This window comes from Moschus berezovskii, chromosome 14 (genome assembly GCF_049115385.1).
Source record: "Moschus berezovskii isolate FMDL1 chromosome 14, NW_MosBer_1.0, whole genome shotgun sequence".
NCBI classification, from domain to species: domain Eukaryota; kingdom Metazoa; phylum Chordata; class Mammalia; order Artiodactyla; family Moschidae; genus Moschus; species Moschus berezovskii.
The window spans coordinates 22,013,392-22,032,445 of NC_142473.1; the positions used below are offsets into that span (position 1 = coordinate 22,013,392).

At 40.7% G+C, this 19,054-nt stretch overlaps 1 protein-coding gene and 1 long non-coding RNA gene across 6 annotated transcripts in view; one reads left to right on the forward strand and one right to left on the reverse strand.

Annotated features, from left to right (window-relative positions):
• EXPH5 (exophilin 5) overlaps positions 1 to 19,054 on the reverse strand; it is a 114,252-nt gene that overhangs the window by 21,766 nt on the left and 73,432 nt on the right. For 3 of the 5 annotated variants that reach the window (XM_055422972.2, XM_055422973.2, XM_088842915.1), the window contains exons 2-4: positions 13,247 to 13,407; positions 9,660 to 9,822; positions 1,486 to 1,531 (exon numbers count right to left, since the gene is read on the reverse strand). In XM_055422972.2, coding sequence (XP_055278947.2) covers positions 1,486 to 1,531; positions 9,660 to 9,822; positions 13,247 to 13,407 — 370 coding nt within the window. Of the gene's footprint in view, positions 1 to 1,485; positions 1,532 to 8,642; positions 8,903 to 9,659; positions 9,823 to 13,246; positions 13,408 to 19,054 lie in introns of those variants that run through there. The other 2 variants (XM_055422977.2, XM_055422976.2) reach the window with 1 other exon arrangement.
• LOC129554305 (uncharacterized) lies at positions 8,935 to 16,629 on the forward strand. Its single transcript, XR_008685585.2, has 3 exons — positions 8,935 to 9,205; positions 9,601 to 9,756; positions 15,649 to 16,629. It is a non-coding gene; the product is annotated as an uncharacterized LOC129554305 (long non-coding RNA).

Sequence of the window (19,054 nt, forward strand, 5' to 3'; positions counted from 1 at the left end):
TAAACACACAGGGCTTTGGGACTGTTGAAGCTGTAGGCATTTTTGACTTCTGGTGATAGTTACAGAGACCTGGGTTTTCTAATCCTGACTCTACCAAGTATGTGTGTGACCTTGAGCATGATCTTTAAATTCTCTGAACCTCAGTTTTTTCATCTTTAAGTGGGCATAATAATAATAAATATGTCACAGATTGTCTCTGGGTATTAAACGAAATGATCTATGTCAAGTGCCTGGATGATAACAAGCTCTCCATGAGAGTGTAGCAGTTGGTCCTGGTGTCATGACTGGGGCTCAAGCATATAAAAGAGAGAGATAAGGTTCAATGTTATCGAGAAAGAAGTAGCATTACTCTGAGAAAGGAAGGAGGCTATCTTTTGTTTGTGAAACTAATCACAATTGGGAAACTTGGAGCTCTGCAGGAGATTCTTTATGACAAACAAAAGTGCACTCCTCACCAGAATTCTATCCCACGCTTTTTGAAAAAAGAAGAGAGAGAAAGGTTTAAGTGTTAGTACTAAGGGCAAAATCAATTGAAAAATGCCTCTACCTGAACTCTTAGGTACCTTCAAAACTCTTTCATCTCCAAACCATATATGAGTTGCACAGAAGACACTGGTGTGTGTAGATTAAAATGCAAGAGGGCCAAAAAAGTAAGAAACAGAAAACAAAGCATCTCAATCTTATAAACATGTGAACACAGAGAGAAATTGTGGAGGTCCTGTTTGGTCAGTCCCCTCATGTGAACTTGTTCTGTCCAGATGTATTTTGCCTATCAGTGGCTTCCTCTTTGACTACAAATGATGATCTTACCCAGAAGAGGTCTTATGCAGACCCACTTTGGTTTGCAAGTTTATTTGGAAATTTTCAAAGCTGGTCTCCATATACTTTTGATTTTGACAGAATCAAACTGAACTCTCCCCTTTTTACATTCCCTGCCCAAATACAGCCTGCCCTTGGAGGAGAAGGGGACAACAGAAGATGAGGTGGTTGGATGGTATCACTGACTCAAAGGACATTGAGTTTGAGCAAGCTCTGGGAGATGGTGAAGGACAGGGAAGCCTGGCGTGCTGCAGTCCATGGGGTTGCAGAGTCACTCAGACATGACTGAGCAACTGAACAATAAACCCTCAGCAGACTCCCTGGCAGTTTGCTACAGTCTGAATGTCTCAAATTGCAATTTCTCTGCTACTTCCAAATAAACTCTTCCTCTGCCCAACATTTTAGGGCTGTATAGGACTGACAGGTGGTAAAATATCAGAGACAGTGGCAATGGCCTCAGGCAGAGCCTGCTGTTTGAGCATTTTGGTACCACAGCCAACTGGAAACCAATCACAATTGGGAAACTTGGAGCTCTGCAGGAGAAATCTAAGCTTCTCAGGTAAATTTAAGACTGCACCAAGGGGATTCTATTTAAATATGTAATCAACCAGGAATTACATTAATTCTGAATTATTCAGCATAACCTTTAGTTCTTTGGTTACTTACCAAAGTGGTTCCCCTCACAGACACAGAAGGTGTGTGGCCATCGTATCTGTGGAAAGAATCTGAAATAAGTTCTTTGAAGAAATGCCTAACTTTTGCAAAATCAATAGCACATTTTCTATTATATCTCCATATCTTGAGAAGATATATTTCTGATGCTCAGTAGGGAGATCTTTCAGTGCACTGCTGAAAAATCTCTCAGAAACATTTTCCTATGCTTGCTTAGGATCAGTGTTTTACATCTTTGTCACTCAGGTAGCCAAGAAAAAATACATAATAGTGGCTTTTTACTTGAAAACAGCATGAAGACTTAGTAACAGAAATAGTTACATTTGTTGAGTACTGTGTGCCAGGTAGTATTCCTATGCTCTATAGGAATGTTACCTCATTTAAATATATCACTCTTGTCAAGTGGCTACTGTGACAGCTCTCATTTTACAGATCAGATGATGGAGGTGCAGAGAAGTTAGAAGACACTGTACAAGGTACATAGCAGCTGAACTCAGAGCTGGACACAGGCCGACTGAATCTAGAACTCTCCTTGATCAGTATGGCACATAGACTATTCTTGCAAATGGGAAACAGATTTTCTGCTTCTGTATATTCTTATTTTAAAGAGATACTAAGTCAGAACCAGACAACAATTAATAAGGGGATTTTTTTCAAAAGGCAAACCTTACATAGATGACTTTAGGATGCTTATTTTTATAAGTATGTCTTATTTATTATGAGATCGTCTTAGAGAAGAACAATTATGCTTTTACTATTCATATGGCTTCTCTAAAATTCAGTAGAAGGTGAAAAATTTTAAAGACCTAGGTCCAAAATTGAGATAAATTTTTATTTTTTAAATCTATAATCCTACGTAAGGGTGTGCTGCCTGAATTGCAGAGTAAGAGTTAACAGACTCTAAGTCATGTATGACTCAGAGCTCTTGTATGAAGTCCTCTCCTTCATTAAGAGCACAGCAAGAGGGAATCAAGAATTAAATAAACTCAGACTCTAGGTCAGATCAGTTAAAACTGTCAAGATGCCATTTTCCCTCATTCAAACCCCTACCTGCTTCATGGTTCTTGAAAGCTGAGCATAAAACCTGGGAGGCCAAACAATTTTACATTTAAAAGATAACAACATGTATTAAAGATGAAATTAAAAGATGCTTGCTCCTCAGAAGAAAAGCTATGACAAACTGAGACAATGTATTAAAAAGCAGAGATATCACTTTGCCAACAAAGGTCCATATAGTCAAAGCTACAGTTTTTTCCAGTAGTTGTGTAAGAAAGTTAGGGTTGGACCATAAAGAAGGCTGAGCATGGAAGAATTGATGCTTTTGAATTATAATGCTAGAGGAGACTCTTGAGAGTCCCTGGGACTGCAAGGAGATCAAACCAGTCAATCCTAAAAGAAATCAACTCTGAATATTCATTGGAGGTACTGATTCTGAAGCTGAAGTTCCAATACCTTGGTCACCTGATGCCAAGTGCTGACAATGGAAAAGACCCTGATGCTGGGAAAGATTGAAAGCAAAAGGAGAAGGAGGCGGCAGAGGATGAGATAGTTGGATGGCATCACCAACTCAACAGACATGAGTTTTAGCAAACTTAGGGAGATAGTGAAGGAGAGGGAATCCTGGTGTTCATGGGGAGTTCATGCTGCAGTTCATGCTACTGTCGCAAAGAGTTGGACACTACTTAGCAACTGAACAAACAACATATATTTCATAGTTTAGCTCAAAATTTAAACAGAAATTAAAATTAATATGGATTTTTTCCTATTATTCTGAAATACCAGCTCTATATTAATAATATTTATGTTAAAATACTGTTTTTATTTGTATTCTTCCTTTTCATACATCTTTATTGAGCCTGCATGCCTTCTACATGCTAAGCACTATTCTGAGTGCTTCGAAGGAAATAAATATGACTGAGAGAGAGACTGTTCCCTAAGAGGCTTTAGGACAGGAATGATTAGGTACATAAAGAGCAAGCCACAATGTTATAAGGACAATACAGAGGCTTAAGTAAAACGAAAATGCAGAGAGGCTGGTGAGCACTTGGCGGGATGAACCGGGAAAGCAACAGGGAGAGAAGGTGCTGGTCGAACAGGCATGAGAGCCAAAGAACACCAGGAGTGCAAGCCTGAAGACATAAGACAGCCAGGAAGCTGGGAACTGACAGGTAGTTCCACTTGCCTGCAGCCAAGAGAACATGCCAGACTGTGAAGATTCTCCCCAAAGTCCTGCGGAGTGGCCAGCCTCTTGGTGTCCCTGCGCAGCTCAACATTCTCATCAGCTAATCAGGGCCCTAGCCTGACTTGGAGTGAAGGGGAATTCCTGAGGATGGCAGGTGGCACACCTGGGATAGAGTGTCACTGAGAGTGAGGGTGTGCTGTGAGTGCAAGGATGCACGCTCCCTGACAGTGTGCAAGGCCGGGGGAGCCACTGTGGATCGAGGCAGCAGGCAGGGTGTAGACTCTGGAGGCTTGGAGGCCCAGAGTCTCCACAGTCACTTCCAGGCCTGCTGTAAATATGTTATAATACTGTAACATATTCCAATTAGTGTATGTTTCTGGTGTGAAGGGCTTCCACTTGGAGAGTGACTAAAACAACAGTGCAGTCACAAAAAAAATGCTGGTTAAAGTCCTCTGGATTTGGGTGATTTCAAGAGATAGAAAGCTATCTCAGACGCATTTGCTCATAGTCCTACTGAGCCATACCTTAAAGATCTCTCACGTATATTCCCATGTTGCCAGCTATAGACAGAGCAGTTTCTCAGCCTTGGCACTACTGGCATTTCTTCAGTGCTCTGGTTTATCACATGCATTATATGATGTTTAGAAACATCTCTGACCCCTACCCACTAGATGCCAATAGCACCCACCCTTCAGCTGTGAAAACCAGAAATGTCTTCAGACGTTGTCAAATGCCTTTTGGGGTGTAAAACTGCCCCTGATTGCAAACCACTGAGCTAAAGTGAGTATCTCATTATGTCACTTTTCTGTTTAATGAAAAACATATATACAATATGCACATGCACACATGCATGAAATACACCAAAATATCAGTGCTTGTTCAGGTCAGTGGATGAGAGGGGTGATTTTATCTGTTACATGTATAAAATATATATATATAATAAGGAACTATACATACATATACAGTATATATAATTAGGAAAAGAATGGTATTCTTAGAAAGGGATGAATGCCTCCCTGCTGTCTACAGGATCAAGACGAAGCTCCTTAGCATGTATAAGGTTTTGATGTTCTGGCCTCTGCCAAATACTCCCACTGAGTATTTGGGACTCTTATCAGTCTCACCTTATACTGGGTCACTGAACCTCAGTGACCTCGATGGATTCTTGCTTTTTACCAGTTTCTGAATCTTTGTTGTGTCATTTCTTTCTGCCTGGCACAACCTCGCAATTCTAAGTTGCCTCGCTCAGTCCTATATGTCCTTCAGACACTGGCTCTCTTTTTCCAGGAACGTTTCTGATTCTCCAGTCTGAGTTAAGTGCTTCTCCTATAAAAATCTCATGGCATGAATACCATGCATCCACCACAGCACTCACCATATTACATCATGATCATCAGTGTATTCACTGATGTCACTCAGGTTGCAGCTAGGCCAGAAGGCATCTCTTCCTCAAAATCCTTACTGTCATTTGCCTGAAAATCACCATAATGAATATAGGAATCCATGATGATTGTGATGTGATTGTCACTTCCTAAAGTTCTGCCCAACTGTACGCAGTCATCTGGTGTTCCCTGATAGATTTTAAACCCCTCCAGCTGAGGACTTCGCCTTGTTTTCAGGATTTTATCTCCAGAACTAAATGCAATATCTAATCAATAGAGTAGAACTTTGATAAATAAGAGAAACTATCACATGCCAGGAATTCTGACAGCTCTTACTGTGGTAGGGGGTAGGAAGCTCTGCTGCTAAAGCTCCCAAACCTGGATAAACATCCGAATATCCTAGAGAAATAAAAACCAAGGGCCCCACTTCAGACCTGAATCAGAATCATAAGGCTGGTGCCTGGTAATCTGTCATTGGTTTTAAGTGCTGATGAAATTCTAATAATGATCAACCAGACCAACTGGGAACCACTCCCTTTGTCTTGCTTCTCCCTCCTGTCACCACAATGGGTGCCACACCTGGGATCACTGAGGAGCATTTCCAAAGAAGGATTTTGCTTCCTCTGATTTCTCCTTTGATCTAGATGTCTTACATTCCTGTGTCCTCCAACTCAAACCTAGGTACTTAGCAGGAAGAAGGAAGATGGTAGGGTAGGAAATTTGGAAAGAGAGAAGGAGGAAAAGAGAAACAGAGACAGAAAACAGAATTCAGGGAGGAAAAGTTACCTGCTCTTTAAACTTTCCAAAATTGCATTTGAACTTTTTGCTTATGTAAACAGAGGTTGCAGCTAGACTGGACTGCTGTGTACATCCTGTGATAGATCAGACAAGTTTGGGCATGTCTGAAGAGCAGCTAGGGGGCCTGGATGGATCCACTGAAACACCTGGCATCCTCAGGTAAAAAAACCCATCCTAAAGGGACAGGGTAGTCAGCATGCACACCTTCACTCCAGGAGAGCAGCTGTCGCTCTCTAATCACAGCACTGTGCTGGGTGCTTACTGTATGCGACACACTGTGAAGGTCCTCAAAGGAAAGAGGTCAACCTGAATTTGACTGCACATGTTACTCATGAGCCTTATGAGCTATTTCTCTTGTACTTCCTTTTGGCTCTAGTCCTTGGGACTACAACAAAGGGAAGAGTAGAGGGGAAAACAATGCACTGCCCTAAAATCACCATAATGACTGGGGGCATGTGGCTTCACAGCTTCGAGAATTTGTAGGCACAAAGATAAGGGGCCCCCTTGCAGGATGACTTCATGGTGAAGTGTGTTGGCTCATAGAACAGAGGGTGGCACACCACCTATTCATGGAGGGGGTAATCAGTGAGATAATGGGGGATCTGAAACAAGAAAAACTAACTGGAGATACTACTGGGCCGCCAGGGAAGCTGCATTTTATAAGTTCATGACATACACTGTTAGGTACTTGCTTAACTAAGTGGAAGGCATTTGTGAGGCAACGGAGTTACTGAAATTCTGTGGTGGGGGCTGAGTACCATATGCCTCAGATAATAAACACCCCCAAACAAGACACGAGAAAACATAACTTACAGGGAAATGTTAAGAGAAAGATATGCAATCCTGTCAGCCCTCGGTATCCGTGTGTTCTGCAGACTCAACTAGCCATAGATGGTGCCCCCGTTGGCTGAATCTATGGATAGAGAGCACTATCTGTACATTTTTAATAAGACACTCGAGCATCTGTGGGGTTTGGTATCTGCAGGAGGTCCCAGAACCAATCCCCCACAGATACCAACCTACAATCGTATGTGTATACTTTTCTTGAATTTCAGTTCAGTTCAGTTCAGTCACTCAATCGTGTCCAACTCTCTGCAACCCCATGAATCATAGCACACCAGGCCTCTCTGTCCATCACCAACTCCCAGAGTTCACTCAAACTCATGTCCATCAAGTCGGTGATGCCATCCAGCCATCTCATTCTCTGTCGTCCCTGTCTCCTCCCACCCCCAATCCCTCCTAGCATCAGACTCTTCCAGTGAGTCAACTCGTCGCATGAGGTGGCCCAAGTATTGGAGTTTCAGCTTTAGCATCAGTCCTTCCAATGAACACCCAGGATTGATCTCCTTTAGAATGGACTGGTTGGATCTCCTTGCAGTCCAAGGGACTCTCAAGAGTCTTCTCCAACACCACAGTTCAAAAGCATCAGTTCTTTGGCGATCAGCTTTCTTCACAGTCCAACTCTCACATCCACACATGACCATGGGAAAAACTGGCTAACAATAAATGATTAAAGCACTAGTGGAAATTATTTCTTTGTTCCTGGGGTTGTGGTAGAGTCACAGAGAGTACAGTTCAATTATTTACAAATAGGATTAAAATAATAATGGGATAATTAGGAAGTACATAAATTTGGGAGGAGAAACTTCAGTAGTCATATTTGAATCAGAAACGGCAAAAGTTTTTGCCTTTTTGTTAATTAATGGAGTAACTATGTTCCCACAGCTTTCTGGGGGTTGCCTTTCTTTCTGTGATTTGCAGAAGATCCTCTAAAACTGCTTGGCTAACTTGTTCTCCAGAGGACCGAGTGTGACAATGTCACGTTTTGATGGCTTCAGCAAGTAGAAACCTGACTGCTTCCCAGCACAGGATGACTGTGCTCCCCCGGGGCCTTTGTCAGTTCCTCCCACTGTGCTTATAGTCAAGGAGCCGCTCCTGTCTGATTCTGAAGCTTGCTTCTGTGTTTTGAAAAAGATCAGAACTGCTGAACGAAGAAAGCTCCACTTAATAATAAAGAGCCCCTCAGAATGTATGACACACATTGTCCTACCATAGGGTGTCCTACACCCTTAAAAACAACCTCTCCCCCAATACGCACATTCAAATTCAGGATTTAGATCCAAATATTTAGGTCACACTCATATTTAAAAATAAAAAGGGTATATTTTAATGCTTTATCTTCTGAAACCTACTAGGAGCAAAAAACAGTGTATTCGTTACATTTTAAACCAGCACAATTACAGTTTGAAATAAAATGTATTTAAAGATGGCAAATCTGAAAACTGTGAAACATAAACATATGTTTAAAGGATAAAATTTGTTTCCTTTTTATACGTTGTGTTTGTCTGGTTAAAACAGAGCTACAAATCATTTTGGTATTTAAGAAGAACAGTTGCTAAACAGATTTTGCAAGAGTTTCATTTTTAAAAAATTTGGTCTATAACCAAAATCCAGGATACCCAGAATGAAGACTATTGTTGTTTTTTTTACCTTCTTTGATCCACTTTTGCAGCAACTTACAATATGAGCCTGAAATTAACTTGTCGGTTACCTCAACTTTTCCTAGTTTACTAATGTTACATTGTTCAGCTACAATAAAACTCTGCCTGAAAGAAAATTACCTGAAACACAAATTACATCATAAGCCCCAGCCACCCCTCATATTAAGAATATTTCTTTTCTCTTTAAAAGAAATATTTGTTATAAAGGAAATACTCCTCAATTTTAAATTGTCAAATGAGAGAATTACTAGTGTTTTAAACATTTTGTTACAAAGAAAAGCAACTCACCGGTTTGAAGAGTATTTCCTTGTAAGCAACTCTCGTAGAAACAATCACATAAATCTACATTTTTGTTCAGCTGTTCGTTATTTCGTCAAGGACAAAAATAGCCTCTGCTGAAAGCTGGAAGTAAAAACCTTCCATTCCCCTAAGAGGGGAGGACAGAGCTGAGTGAGTCTCAGAGACTCATCACAGACCTTGCCAGCTGCTTGCTTGCTGCCTACTGTTTTTCAGCAAGAGTGACCTCCAGCACCTTTTACTTAGCACTGCAGTGCACATTCAGTGGCACACAGGAACCTATCACGTGCCAAGCCAACACCTTAAGAGGGTGGGAAGCTTTTCAACCAGGAAGACACGCTGAAAATATTTAGCAGTCAGCTCAATTGCACGTAAGCAAAGACTTGCTTGTTTTTCACAAAACAATCCAACAGCATAATGAGTCAAGATGAACTGATTTATACAGTTTTCAACTGGGAATCAACTGGAACAATACCTCCATTGCTCTCAAAGCTTCCCTTTCTTCACTTTAAATTCCAGGCAACTACAGAAGAATGGCGATATTCTTAATGATGGTAATATATTTTTCTCTGCTTCAAAATTCAGATTTTCTTTACTCTTTGTTCATCTGATTTACGCTCATTTACTCTTTATGCCCCAACTCTCCTGACACACATACTCCTCCAGTAAGGAGTAGTTTTGATTTAAATGTATCTTCATGGCCAGGGGATAGACCAGGCTCTTGGAGCAGTGGAAAAATTGTCAATAATTATTTCTCAACATTTAACCCATTATTCACCATGTCCACCTCCTGGGACTTGTGCCATTGGTTAGAAGTTGGATTTCTGATAAGCCCAGTTTCAAAGTTTTGTAAGGACTTTGTCCCTTACAGAGCTCAGCCCCGTTTCCTTTGTTACTATCTGGAATTAAATGCTAAGAACAAATATTAAACATTCTGAACACAAAACAGGCTGCAGGCCTCTGGGATCCGGTAACTAATGAGGTGTCACATGATCTGAGTTCACTCACCCTGTCTGTCCCAGCGACTGAAGCGTTGAAGTCTCCTTTCTGGATTTTCTGAATGAGAACAAGGAAGCAAATGATGATCTGAAGCTCAGCCGAGAAGGTACAGATGTTGGGTTTCTTTGATTGAGTATGTTTTTAGATCTTGATGTTTGTAATTCCACAGGATCTAAATGAAAATTATAAAAATTTTCCACGGCTAAAGTATTTCCAGGTAAATATATTGGAGAACTAATCTCTCTTCACCCCCCCACACAGTCTAAAAATGCAGGCATCCCTATATGAACTGGGGCAGGGTGGGCGGGGCGGAGGTTCATCCCTTTATGAACCTCAGGAACTAGGGGCACTCCTGTGCCACGGACGGTTCTGCTCATTGGGAAAAAAACCTCACAAAAAGTAGGGAGTCTTTCAATATGTATTGTGGACTGCAGTTCTACAGAACGCCCCTGCCCCTATTCCAGCTTCCAGGCTTTCTCAATGTATCTTCCCCATGGCGAACCCAAACCAAAACTTTGTTAGGGACCTCATTCAATTCTCATGCCACTCTTAACTACCATATCCTTTAGAAATCTTTATTTTGGTGCTTTAAAATAACCATCATGAGAGACTACATAACTTTTCATATCAGAGAAAGTAAAGGAAAAGCATGTTAAACCCTTCAGAGTATTTCTTATTCCCATCAAAAATCTATCTCGCTGTATATGTGTTTGCTACATATATGCTTTATATGTGGGCAAGCATGTAACATAAATATGTATAATACATGTACAGATAATACATAGTATTATTTATGAGTATTAAAAATTCTAAGGCAAGAGCTCAGTTCAGTCACTTCAGCCGCTCAGTAGTGTACAACTCTTTGCGACTCCACGGACTGCAGCACCCAGGTTTCCCTGTCCATCACCAACTCCTGGAGCTTGCTCAGACTCACATCCATCAAGTCAGTGATGCCATCCAACCATCTCATCCTCTGTCATCCCATTCTCCTCCTGCCTTCAGTCTTTCCCAGCATCAGGGAGTTTTCTAACGTGTCAGTTCTTCGCATCAGGTGGCCAAAGTATTGGACCTGCAGCTTCAGCATCAGTCCTTGCAATGAATATTCAGGACTGACTTCCTTTAGGATGGACTGGTTGGATCTCCTTGCAGTCCAAGGGACTCTCAAGAGTCTCCTCCAACACCACAGTTTAAAAGCATCAATTCTTCAGTGCTCAGCTTTCTTTATGGTCCAACTCTCACATCCATACATTACTATGGGAAAAACCATAGCTTTGACTAGATGGACTTTTGTCAGCAAAGTAATGTCTCTGCTTTTTAATATGCTATCTAGTTTGGTCATAGCTTTTCTTCCAAGGAGTAAGCATCTTTTAATTTCATGGCTGCAGTCACCATCTGCAGTGATTTTGGAGCCCAAGAAAATAAAGTCTGTCACTGTTTCCATTATTTCCCCACCTATTTGCCACGAAGTGATGAGACTGCAAGCCATGATCTTTGCTTTTTGAATGTTGAGTTTTAAGCCAGGTTTTTCACTCTGCTCTTTCACTTTCATCAAGAGGCTTTTGAGTTCCTCTTCACTTTCTGCCATAAGGGTGGTGTCATCTGCATATCTGAGATTATTGTTATTTCTCCTAGAAATCTTGATTCTAGCTTGTGATTCATCCTGCCCAGCATTTCACGTGATATACTTTGCATATAAGTTAAATAAGCAAGGTGACAATATACAGCCTTGACATACTCCTTTCCCGATTTGGAACCAGTGCATTGTTCCATGTCTGGTTCTAACTGTTGCTTCTTGACCTACATTCAGATTTCTCAAGAGGCAGTATGGTGGTCTAGTATTCCCATCTCTTGAAGAATTTTCCATAATTGGTTGTGATCCACACAATCAAAGGCTTTAGCATAATCAATGAAGCAGATGTTTTTCTGGAATTCTCTTGCATTTTCTATGATCCAGTGGATGTTGGTAATTTGATCTCTGGTTCCTCTACCTTTTCTAAATCCAGCTTGAACATCTGGAATTTCTCGGTTCACGTACTGTTGAAGCCTAGTTTGGAGAATTTTCAGCATTACTTTGTTAGCGTGTGAAATGAATGCAATTGTGCAGTAGTTTGAACATTCTTTGGCATTGCCTTTCTTTGGAATTGGAATGAAAACTGACCTTTTCCAGCCCTGTGGCCACTGTTGAGTTTTCCAAATTTGCTGGCATACTGAGTGCAGCACTTTAATAACATCATCTTTTAGGACTGAAATAGCTCAGCTGGAATTCCATCACCTCCACTAGCTTTGTTCACAGTGATGCTTCCTAAGGCCCACTTGACTTCACATTCCAGGATGGCTGGCTCTAGGTGAGTGATCACACCATCGTGGTTATCTAGGTCATGAAGATCTTTTTTGTATAGTTCTTCTGTGTATTCTTGCCAGCTCTTCTTAATATCTTCTGCTTCTGTTAGGTCCATACCGTTTCTGTCCTTTATTTGCCCATCTTTTTCTTTTAAGTGTTTATTTATTTCTGGCTGTGCTGGGTCTTTGCTGGTGCTTGGACTTCTCTCTAGTTGTGGCGAGTAGGGCTACTCTCTTGTTGTGGTGCACGAGTTTCTCTGCGGCGGCTTCTCTTGCAGAGCATGGGTTCTAGGGTGATCAGGCTTCAGTAGCTGCAGAACGTGGGCTCAGGAATTGTGTTGCATGGGTTTTAGATGTCCCGCTGCATACGGAGTCTTCCCGTACCAGGGATTGAACCTGTATCCCCTGCATTGACAGGCAGATTTTTAACCACTGGACCACAGGGAAGTCCTATTGTGCCTATCTTTGCATTAAATCTTCCCTTGGTATCTCTAAGTTTTTGGAAGAGATCTCTAGTCTTCCTCATTGTATTTTTTTCCTCTATTTCTTTTCATTGATCACTGAGGAAGGCTTTCTTTTCTCTGCTTGCTATTCTTTGGAACTCTGCATTCAGATGGATATATCTTTCCTTTTCTCCAGAGCTACATATATCAAGTCCATCATACTGTAGTACTTTAGACATGCTGACATGCTGGTAGTTACAAAGTTAGAATGTCTATGGAAGACATTTGTCTGCGCTCATTTACGGGGTTTATGTTACTAAAGTACCAGAAGGGTGGCATCTTCTCTACTATCTGTTCTCCTCATTCTCTGTTCTTCTTTCTCTCCCCTCCTTTATCTCCCTCTCCTTCTGCTCCATTATTCCATTTATTTAAATGCTTACTGTGTTAGGACTCGTACTTTAAACATGTTATTTAATTCTTAACAACCACCATATGATGATCATACCCATTCAAAGATATGAAAATTGAGGCTCACAGAGAGTCACAAGAATTCTGATAGAATAGAGAGTAGAGAGAGAGGATATTTGAATCCAGCCCTTTTTGATATTGATGCCTGTGTTCTTAACCACTGTGCTGTCTTGCATGACTACAAAAACACCACCCCCGCCCCAAGACATTACAGTACATTTCCAGTTCACTCTTTTTATTGTGAACTTTTGTCCCTTATGATTTAAAAATAGTCCTAAACACTGATTGGTTAAATTGGTGATCCCACTGAACCCTTGTCTACAATGAAGAGCCATAAGGTCTCACCATTTTCTGCCATCCCCTTTCTTAGCCTATGTGTAAGTGGTTGTTTTAACATTTGACTAACATCTGTTTCATTACAAAACTTTTTCCTTTGAATTTCTTCAAACCATTCACCAGTCACTCCTTGAAGCCATCTGATATCCCTCTTTGTCTTCTGGAGTTTGCTGAAATAAAACAAGAATACACACACTTTAAATTTCTTCACATAAAGTGCAAACTCATGTGATGGGTCAAACTTTACCTGGTGGAGGAGTTGCATAACCTGTAAGTCCAGGGGAAAATTGGCTCTAGTTGGAGTTTCCTTTTCACTACCCTACCATGTATATATTTTGACTTTAATCATCTATTAGTTTCTTTCTTTTCTTTATGATTATTCTGTTTATTTTGCTAACTTCTTAAACTGGCTGTGTACTTGTATACTCATTGCTTTTCTTTTTATGTAAAGTCTACTACATTTAAGGCCTCAGTGGCTATGTTTTCCATATCCCATAGGTTTTAAGACTTTGTATTTTTTTTTAATCTTTCTGTAATGATGTTGTTTTTAAATGTCATGTACTCAGTGAGTGATATAAACACATTGTAAATTTCAGTTTTCTAATAAAAAATTTTGGGAAAAAAAATAAACACGATGACAATCTAAAAGTTTCTCCTAGTAGTTGAAATAATCAAGTTGCTGAGGACATTGTGGGTTGAGCATTGTGCAAACCTGACCTAATAATGCAACTGATTGATAGATATTTTAATGACATGGAGAAACTAGAATATTCTAGTTCTGTTTACTCATTCATTTATTTGTTAACAATCAGATGTTTATTGAGCAATGTTTATGCAACAGGTCCTATAACAGATGTAAGCAGCAGTTCTTGGTCAATTAGTAATGTCCAACTCTTTGCAGGCCCGTGGACTAGAGTCCACCAGGCTCCTCTATCTTTGGAATTTTCCAGGCAAGATTACTAGAGTGGGTTGCCATTTGGGTCCTTATTTGCCCATCCAGTGGTCAAGAAGGAAAGCTTACAGGGAGAAAAGAAATTGCTAAATGTAACAGTCTTAGATAACGGAATTCTTTAAACACAAAACACAAAAGCCTGTGATGAGGACATGGCTAATGCTCAGTAGTAAGGGAAAGTGTGATTTGAGTTTAATAGAAAAAGTCATCCAAAGCACAAATGTGTCTCACCCATACTTCCAGAATGTCAGAACTGAAATTCTGCTACTATTTCTTTTTCCTTTTCCCCTGTCCTTATCTAGTTAGTTTTCTTTCAAATGAAAATGCTGCTCTAAGTTCTTTGTTAAATCATCAGTTGTGACTTTTTTTTTAAAGAAGATCATTTGTTCCATTTGAGGAGGACCCTAGAACTGTTTAGAAATGAGAGATGTTTAATCCAGAGGGAGACTGCCCTGGACAGAGGTAAATAAAGCAGAAAGGGGAGTCAGAAGAACCTAATGACAAATTTCATCAAAGGGTCAGGTTGACAAACTTCTGATGAAAAAGCCAGGCTTCTTGCTGGGCTCCAAGCTTGGGAAATTCTGCTGCTTTGGAAAGAATTATGACTCCACAGTTGCCTTTTATCCAGGGTCCTCTGTGAAGCACAAATGTTAGAGACTTTGTACTCCTAAGAAAGCGGTGTGCAAGACAGCTGCAGAATGGCTAATTTGGGGTTAAAGGCAATGAACTGTAATGGTTGCAAGTCAGGTTCCTGCTTAGGGCTATGATACCGTCATCTTATAAAATAATCAAGAGGGAAGTCAGAGGCCATCCTGCCCAGACTTGCATTTTGAAAAGCATTAAGCAGCAGTCATCACATCCAGTCCATATAATTTGCATTAGTCCCTTCCATTTTGCCATTGCCACCCCTCTGACACATAGACACTCCTGTCACTCTTACAGACTAAGAGACCACAAGTACCTGCTTCTAACCAGGACTGATTGCTGTCAACTTATCAATACCTTTTTTATTAATGTCTCACTTTTTTTTGGCCATGCCACACCACTTGCAGGATCTTAGTTTCCCAAGCAGGGACTGAACCCTGGATCCAGGAAAGTGAAAGTGCTGAGCCCTAACCACTGAACTTCCAGGGAATTCCCTAATATTCCATGTTTATACATGACCTTTTGCGTCTCAAAGCCCTCCCAAGTTATCAGACCACAACATTCAGCAGCACCCCTGCCCACTTCTCAACACATCCTTCTCATTTCAGAGGACAGTCAAGCTACCTGACTTAGGAACTTTCTAGTCTTTACTTTCTTAGGCCCCAAAATCACTGCAGATGGTGACTGCAGCCATGAAATTAAGACGCTTGCTCCTTGGAAGGAAAGCTATGACAAACCTAGACAGCATATTAAAAAGCAGAGACATCACTTTGCCAACAAAGGTCTGTATAGTCAAAGCTATCCTTTTTTCCAGTGGTCGTGTATGGATGTGAGAGTTGGACCATAAAGGAGGTTGAGTGCTGAAGAATTGATGCTTCTGAAATATGGTGCTAGAGAAGACTCTTGAGAGTCCCTTGGACCGAAGGAGATCAAACCAGTCAATCCTAAAGGAAATCGGTCCTGAATATTCATTGGAATGACTGATGCTGAAGCTGAAGCTCCAGTACTTTGGGTTGCATTGCTGACTCGATGGACGTGAATCTGAGCAAACTCCAGGAGATGGTGGAGCACAGGGAAGACTGGCGTGCTGCTGTCCATGGGGTCACAAAGAACTGGACATGTCTTAGTGACCGAACTGAACTGAGCTCAACAAATATAACTTTGTTAATTTTTCTAAAGCCTCCATATAACACTGACTCTCTTTTAAAATAGTCACACTTCATTTAATTTCATCTCAAGCATTCATTCCACAATGGCACTCAAATACATCACTGACTGTTTCTTTTTAACATCTGGCCAGTGAAGTCAGACATCTGTATCTCTATGTGAATACTCAGTGTGAGTTTTACTCCAGGAAATGGATCTTAAAGAAATAGCCCTTCCCCAAAGTACATCAATTTAACTGAACATTATGCAGTTGCTAAAAATTACTCAGGCAACGTAGTGTCCTGTGAAAATGCATGTGACATAACATGAAGCAGAAAAAACAAAGTACAGCATTTTATCTATACTTACAGCTATGTGAAAAATAGTGTACCTATTTGGACACACTAGAGAAAGAAAAATAAACACCTGATTTCTTAGAATAGAATAATTACAGGTATCAATTCCACTTTTAAATTCTATAAAATTATGTTTATTCAATGAGTACAATATATTTTTATTTTTGTTTAATTGTGAATTTTAATTTATATGATCATTTTCCACTTTAATTTTTCATGTAGATAGAGAAAAATCAATCATATTTTCACAATCCTAATGCAATCAGTACTGCCCTTTTGATGTGATATTTTTACTCTGCATTTCTCATATGGTTGTAATAAAATGTATTAAATATACATTTGTGGAAAGCCTCCTAGAGAGAAGATACAGAGATACAATGGTGAGCAGAGCAGATATAGCTACTATCCTAGAGAGCTTATTGTCTAATGGGAAAGACAGACATGAGTCCAATAATGATACAAACATAAGGTAACAAACAGTGGTAAGTATGATTTCTTCATTCAACACACGTCTGAACTCTGGGCAAAGATCAAGGAATAAGTCAAGTCCTTGCCCTCATGGAATTTACAGTCTGCTGGGGTAGGAGTGGAGGCAAACAATAAAAAATTAAGCAGGTGTTATGAGAGCATATAACAAGGGGACCTGGTTATGTGAGGCAGAGGCGAAGATTTCCTTAAGAAGATGACATATAGCCTGAAGGATGAAGCAAAAAGGTAGTGGGTGGACGATTCTGGGGGAGAGCTTTCCAGGCAAAAGAGTAGTAATTGTAGAGTAAATGCCCCCAAGGAAAGAAGCAAGGAACTGAAACAAGGCTGGCCTGGCTGGAATGTGGAGGTGGAAAATAAGACTAACTAAAGGGGAGAGCAGAAAACTAGATCATGCAAACTTGAGGGTTGGGTTAAGCAGTTTGACCATTAGTCCTGGAGCAGTGTATAAAGCATCAGTGACAGGGCAGGAGCATGACACATCAGATTTGTACTTTAGTTTTATTTTATTGATTGATTGATTGACTTTTGTCTGTGCTGGGTCATTGTTGCTGGACAGGCTTTTTTCTCTAGTAGTGGACAGTGGGGGCTATTCTCTAGTTGCAGCACATGGGCTCAGTAGTTGCAGCACACGGGCTTACTTGCTCTGCGGCACATAGGATCTTCCCGGGTCAAGGATCTAACCTGTGTCTTCTGCATTGACAGGCAGATTCTTTACCACTGAGCCACTAGGAAAGTCCCCAGATTTGTACTTTAAAAAGATTTACCTGGTGGTCCGGTGGTTGGGAGTCTGCCCTCCAGTGTAGGGGACACAGGTTCAATCCTGGTTGGGGGACTAAGATCACACAAGCCGCGGAGCAACTAAGCCTGTGAGCAGCAGCTAGAGGGCTCTCAGGCCACCACTGCTGAGTCTGTGTGCTCTAGTCTGCTCTGCAACAAGAGAAGTCTGTGCTCTGCAACTAGACTAAGTTCATGTGGCACAATGAAGAGCCTACACACCACAATGAAGACTCAGTGCAGCCAAAATAAAAAAAGATCATCCTAGACTAAAAAGGAATCCAACAAAATGAAGAGGCAACCTACTGGATGCGGGGGTGGGATATTTGCAAATCATATTATCAAAATATACAAATCATGCATAAAACCCAATAGCAAAAAAGCAAAGTATATGATTTGGGCAGAGGATCTCAACAGACATTTTTCCAAAAAAGATATACAGATGGCCAACAGGCACATGAAGAGATACTCAATACCACAAATTATCAGGGAAATGCAAATAAAACCACTTCTTACCTGTCCGAATGGCTATTATCAAAATAAGAAATGACATGTTGGCGAAGATGTTGGAGAAAGGGAACCCTCAATGCACTATGTGTGGGAACACAGTTGGTGCAGCCACTATGGAGACAATACAGTGAAGTGAAGTCGCTCAGTCGTGTCCGACTCTTTGCGACCCCGTGGACTGTAGCCTACCAGACTCCTCCATCCATGGGATTCTCCAGGCAAGAGTACTGGAGTGGGTTGCCATTTCCTTCTCCAGGGGATCTTCCAAACCCAGGGATCAAACCCAAGTCTCCCGCATTGGAGGTAGATGCTTTAACCTCTGAGTCATAATGCAGGAGACAATATAGAGGTTCCTCAAAAAATTAAAAATAGAACTACTATGTGATCCAGCAATTCCACTTCTGGGTATTTATCTGAAGAAAGTGAGGACGCTAATTTGGAAAGATATGTGCATTCCTGTATTCACTGCAGCATTATTTTCGATAACTAAGATAGGGAACAACCTAAGTGTCCGTCGATGAATGAATGGATAAAGAAGATGTGACTTTATACACACAGCCATAAAAATAATGAAATCTTGATGAAATCTCACCATTTCCTATGACATGGATGGACCTTGAGGGCATTATACTAAGTGAAATAAGTCAGAGAAAGACACATACTATATGACCTCACTTGTATGTGAAATTTAAACAACAAAACCAAGTTGATAGATACAGAGAACAGATTGGTAATTGTCAGAGGTGGGGGGAGGGTGCCGGGGTGGGACAAATGGGTGAAGGAGGTCAAAAGGTACAAAATTCCAGTTATAAAATAATTATGTCATGGGGATGTAATGTACAGTATAGTGACAATAGTTACTAATACTGTACTGAATATTTCAAAGTTGCTAAGAGTAGAGATCTTAAAAGTCCTCATCAAAAGAAAAAAAAGCTTATAACCATGTGT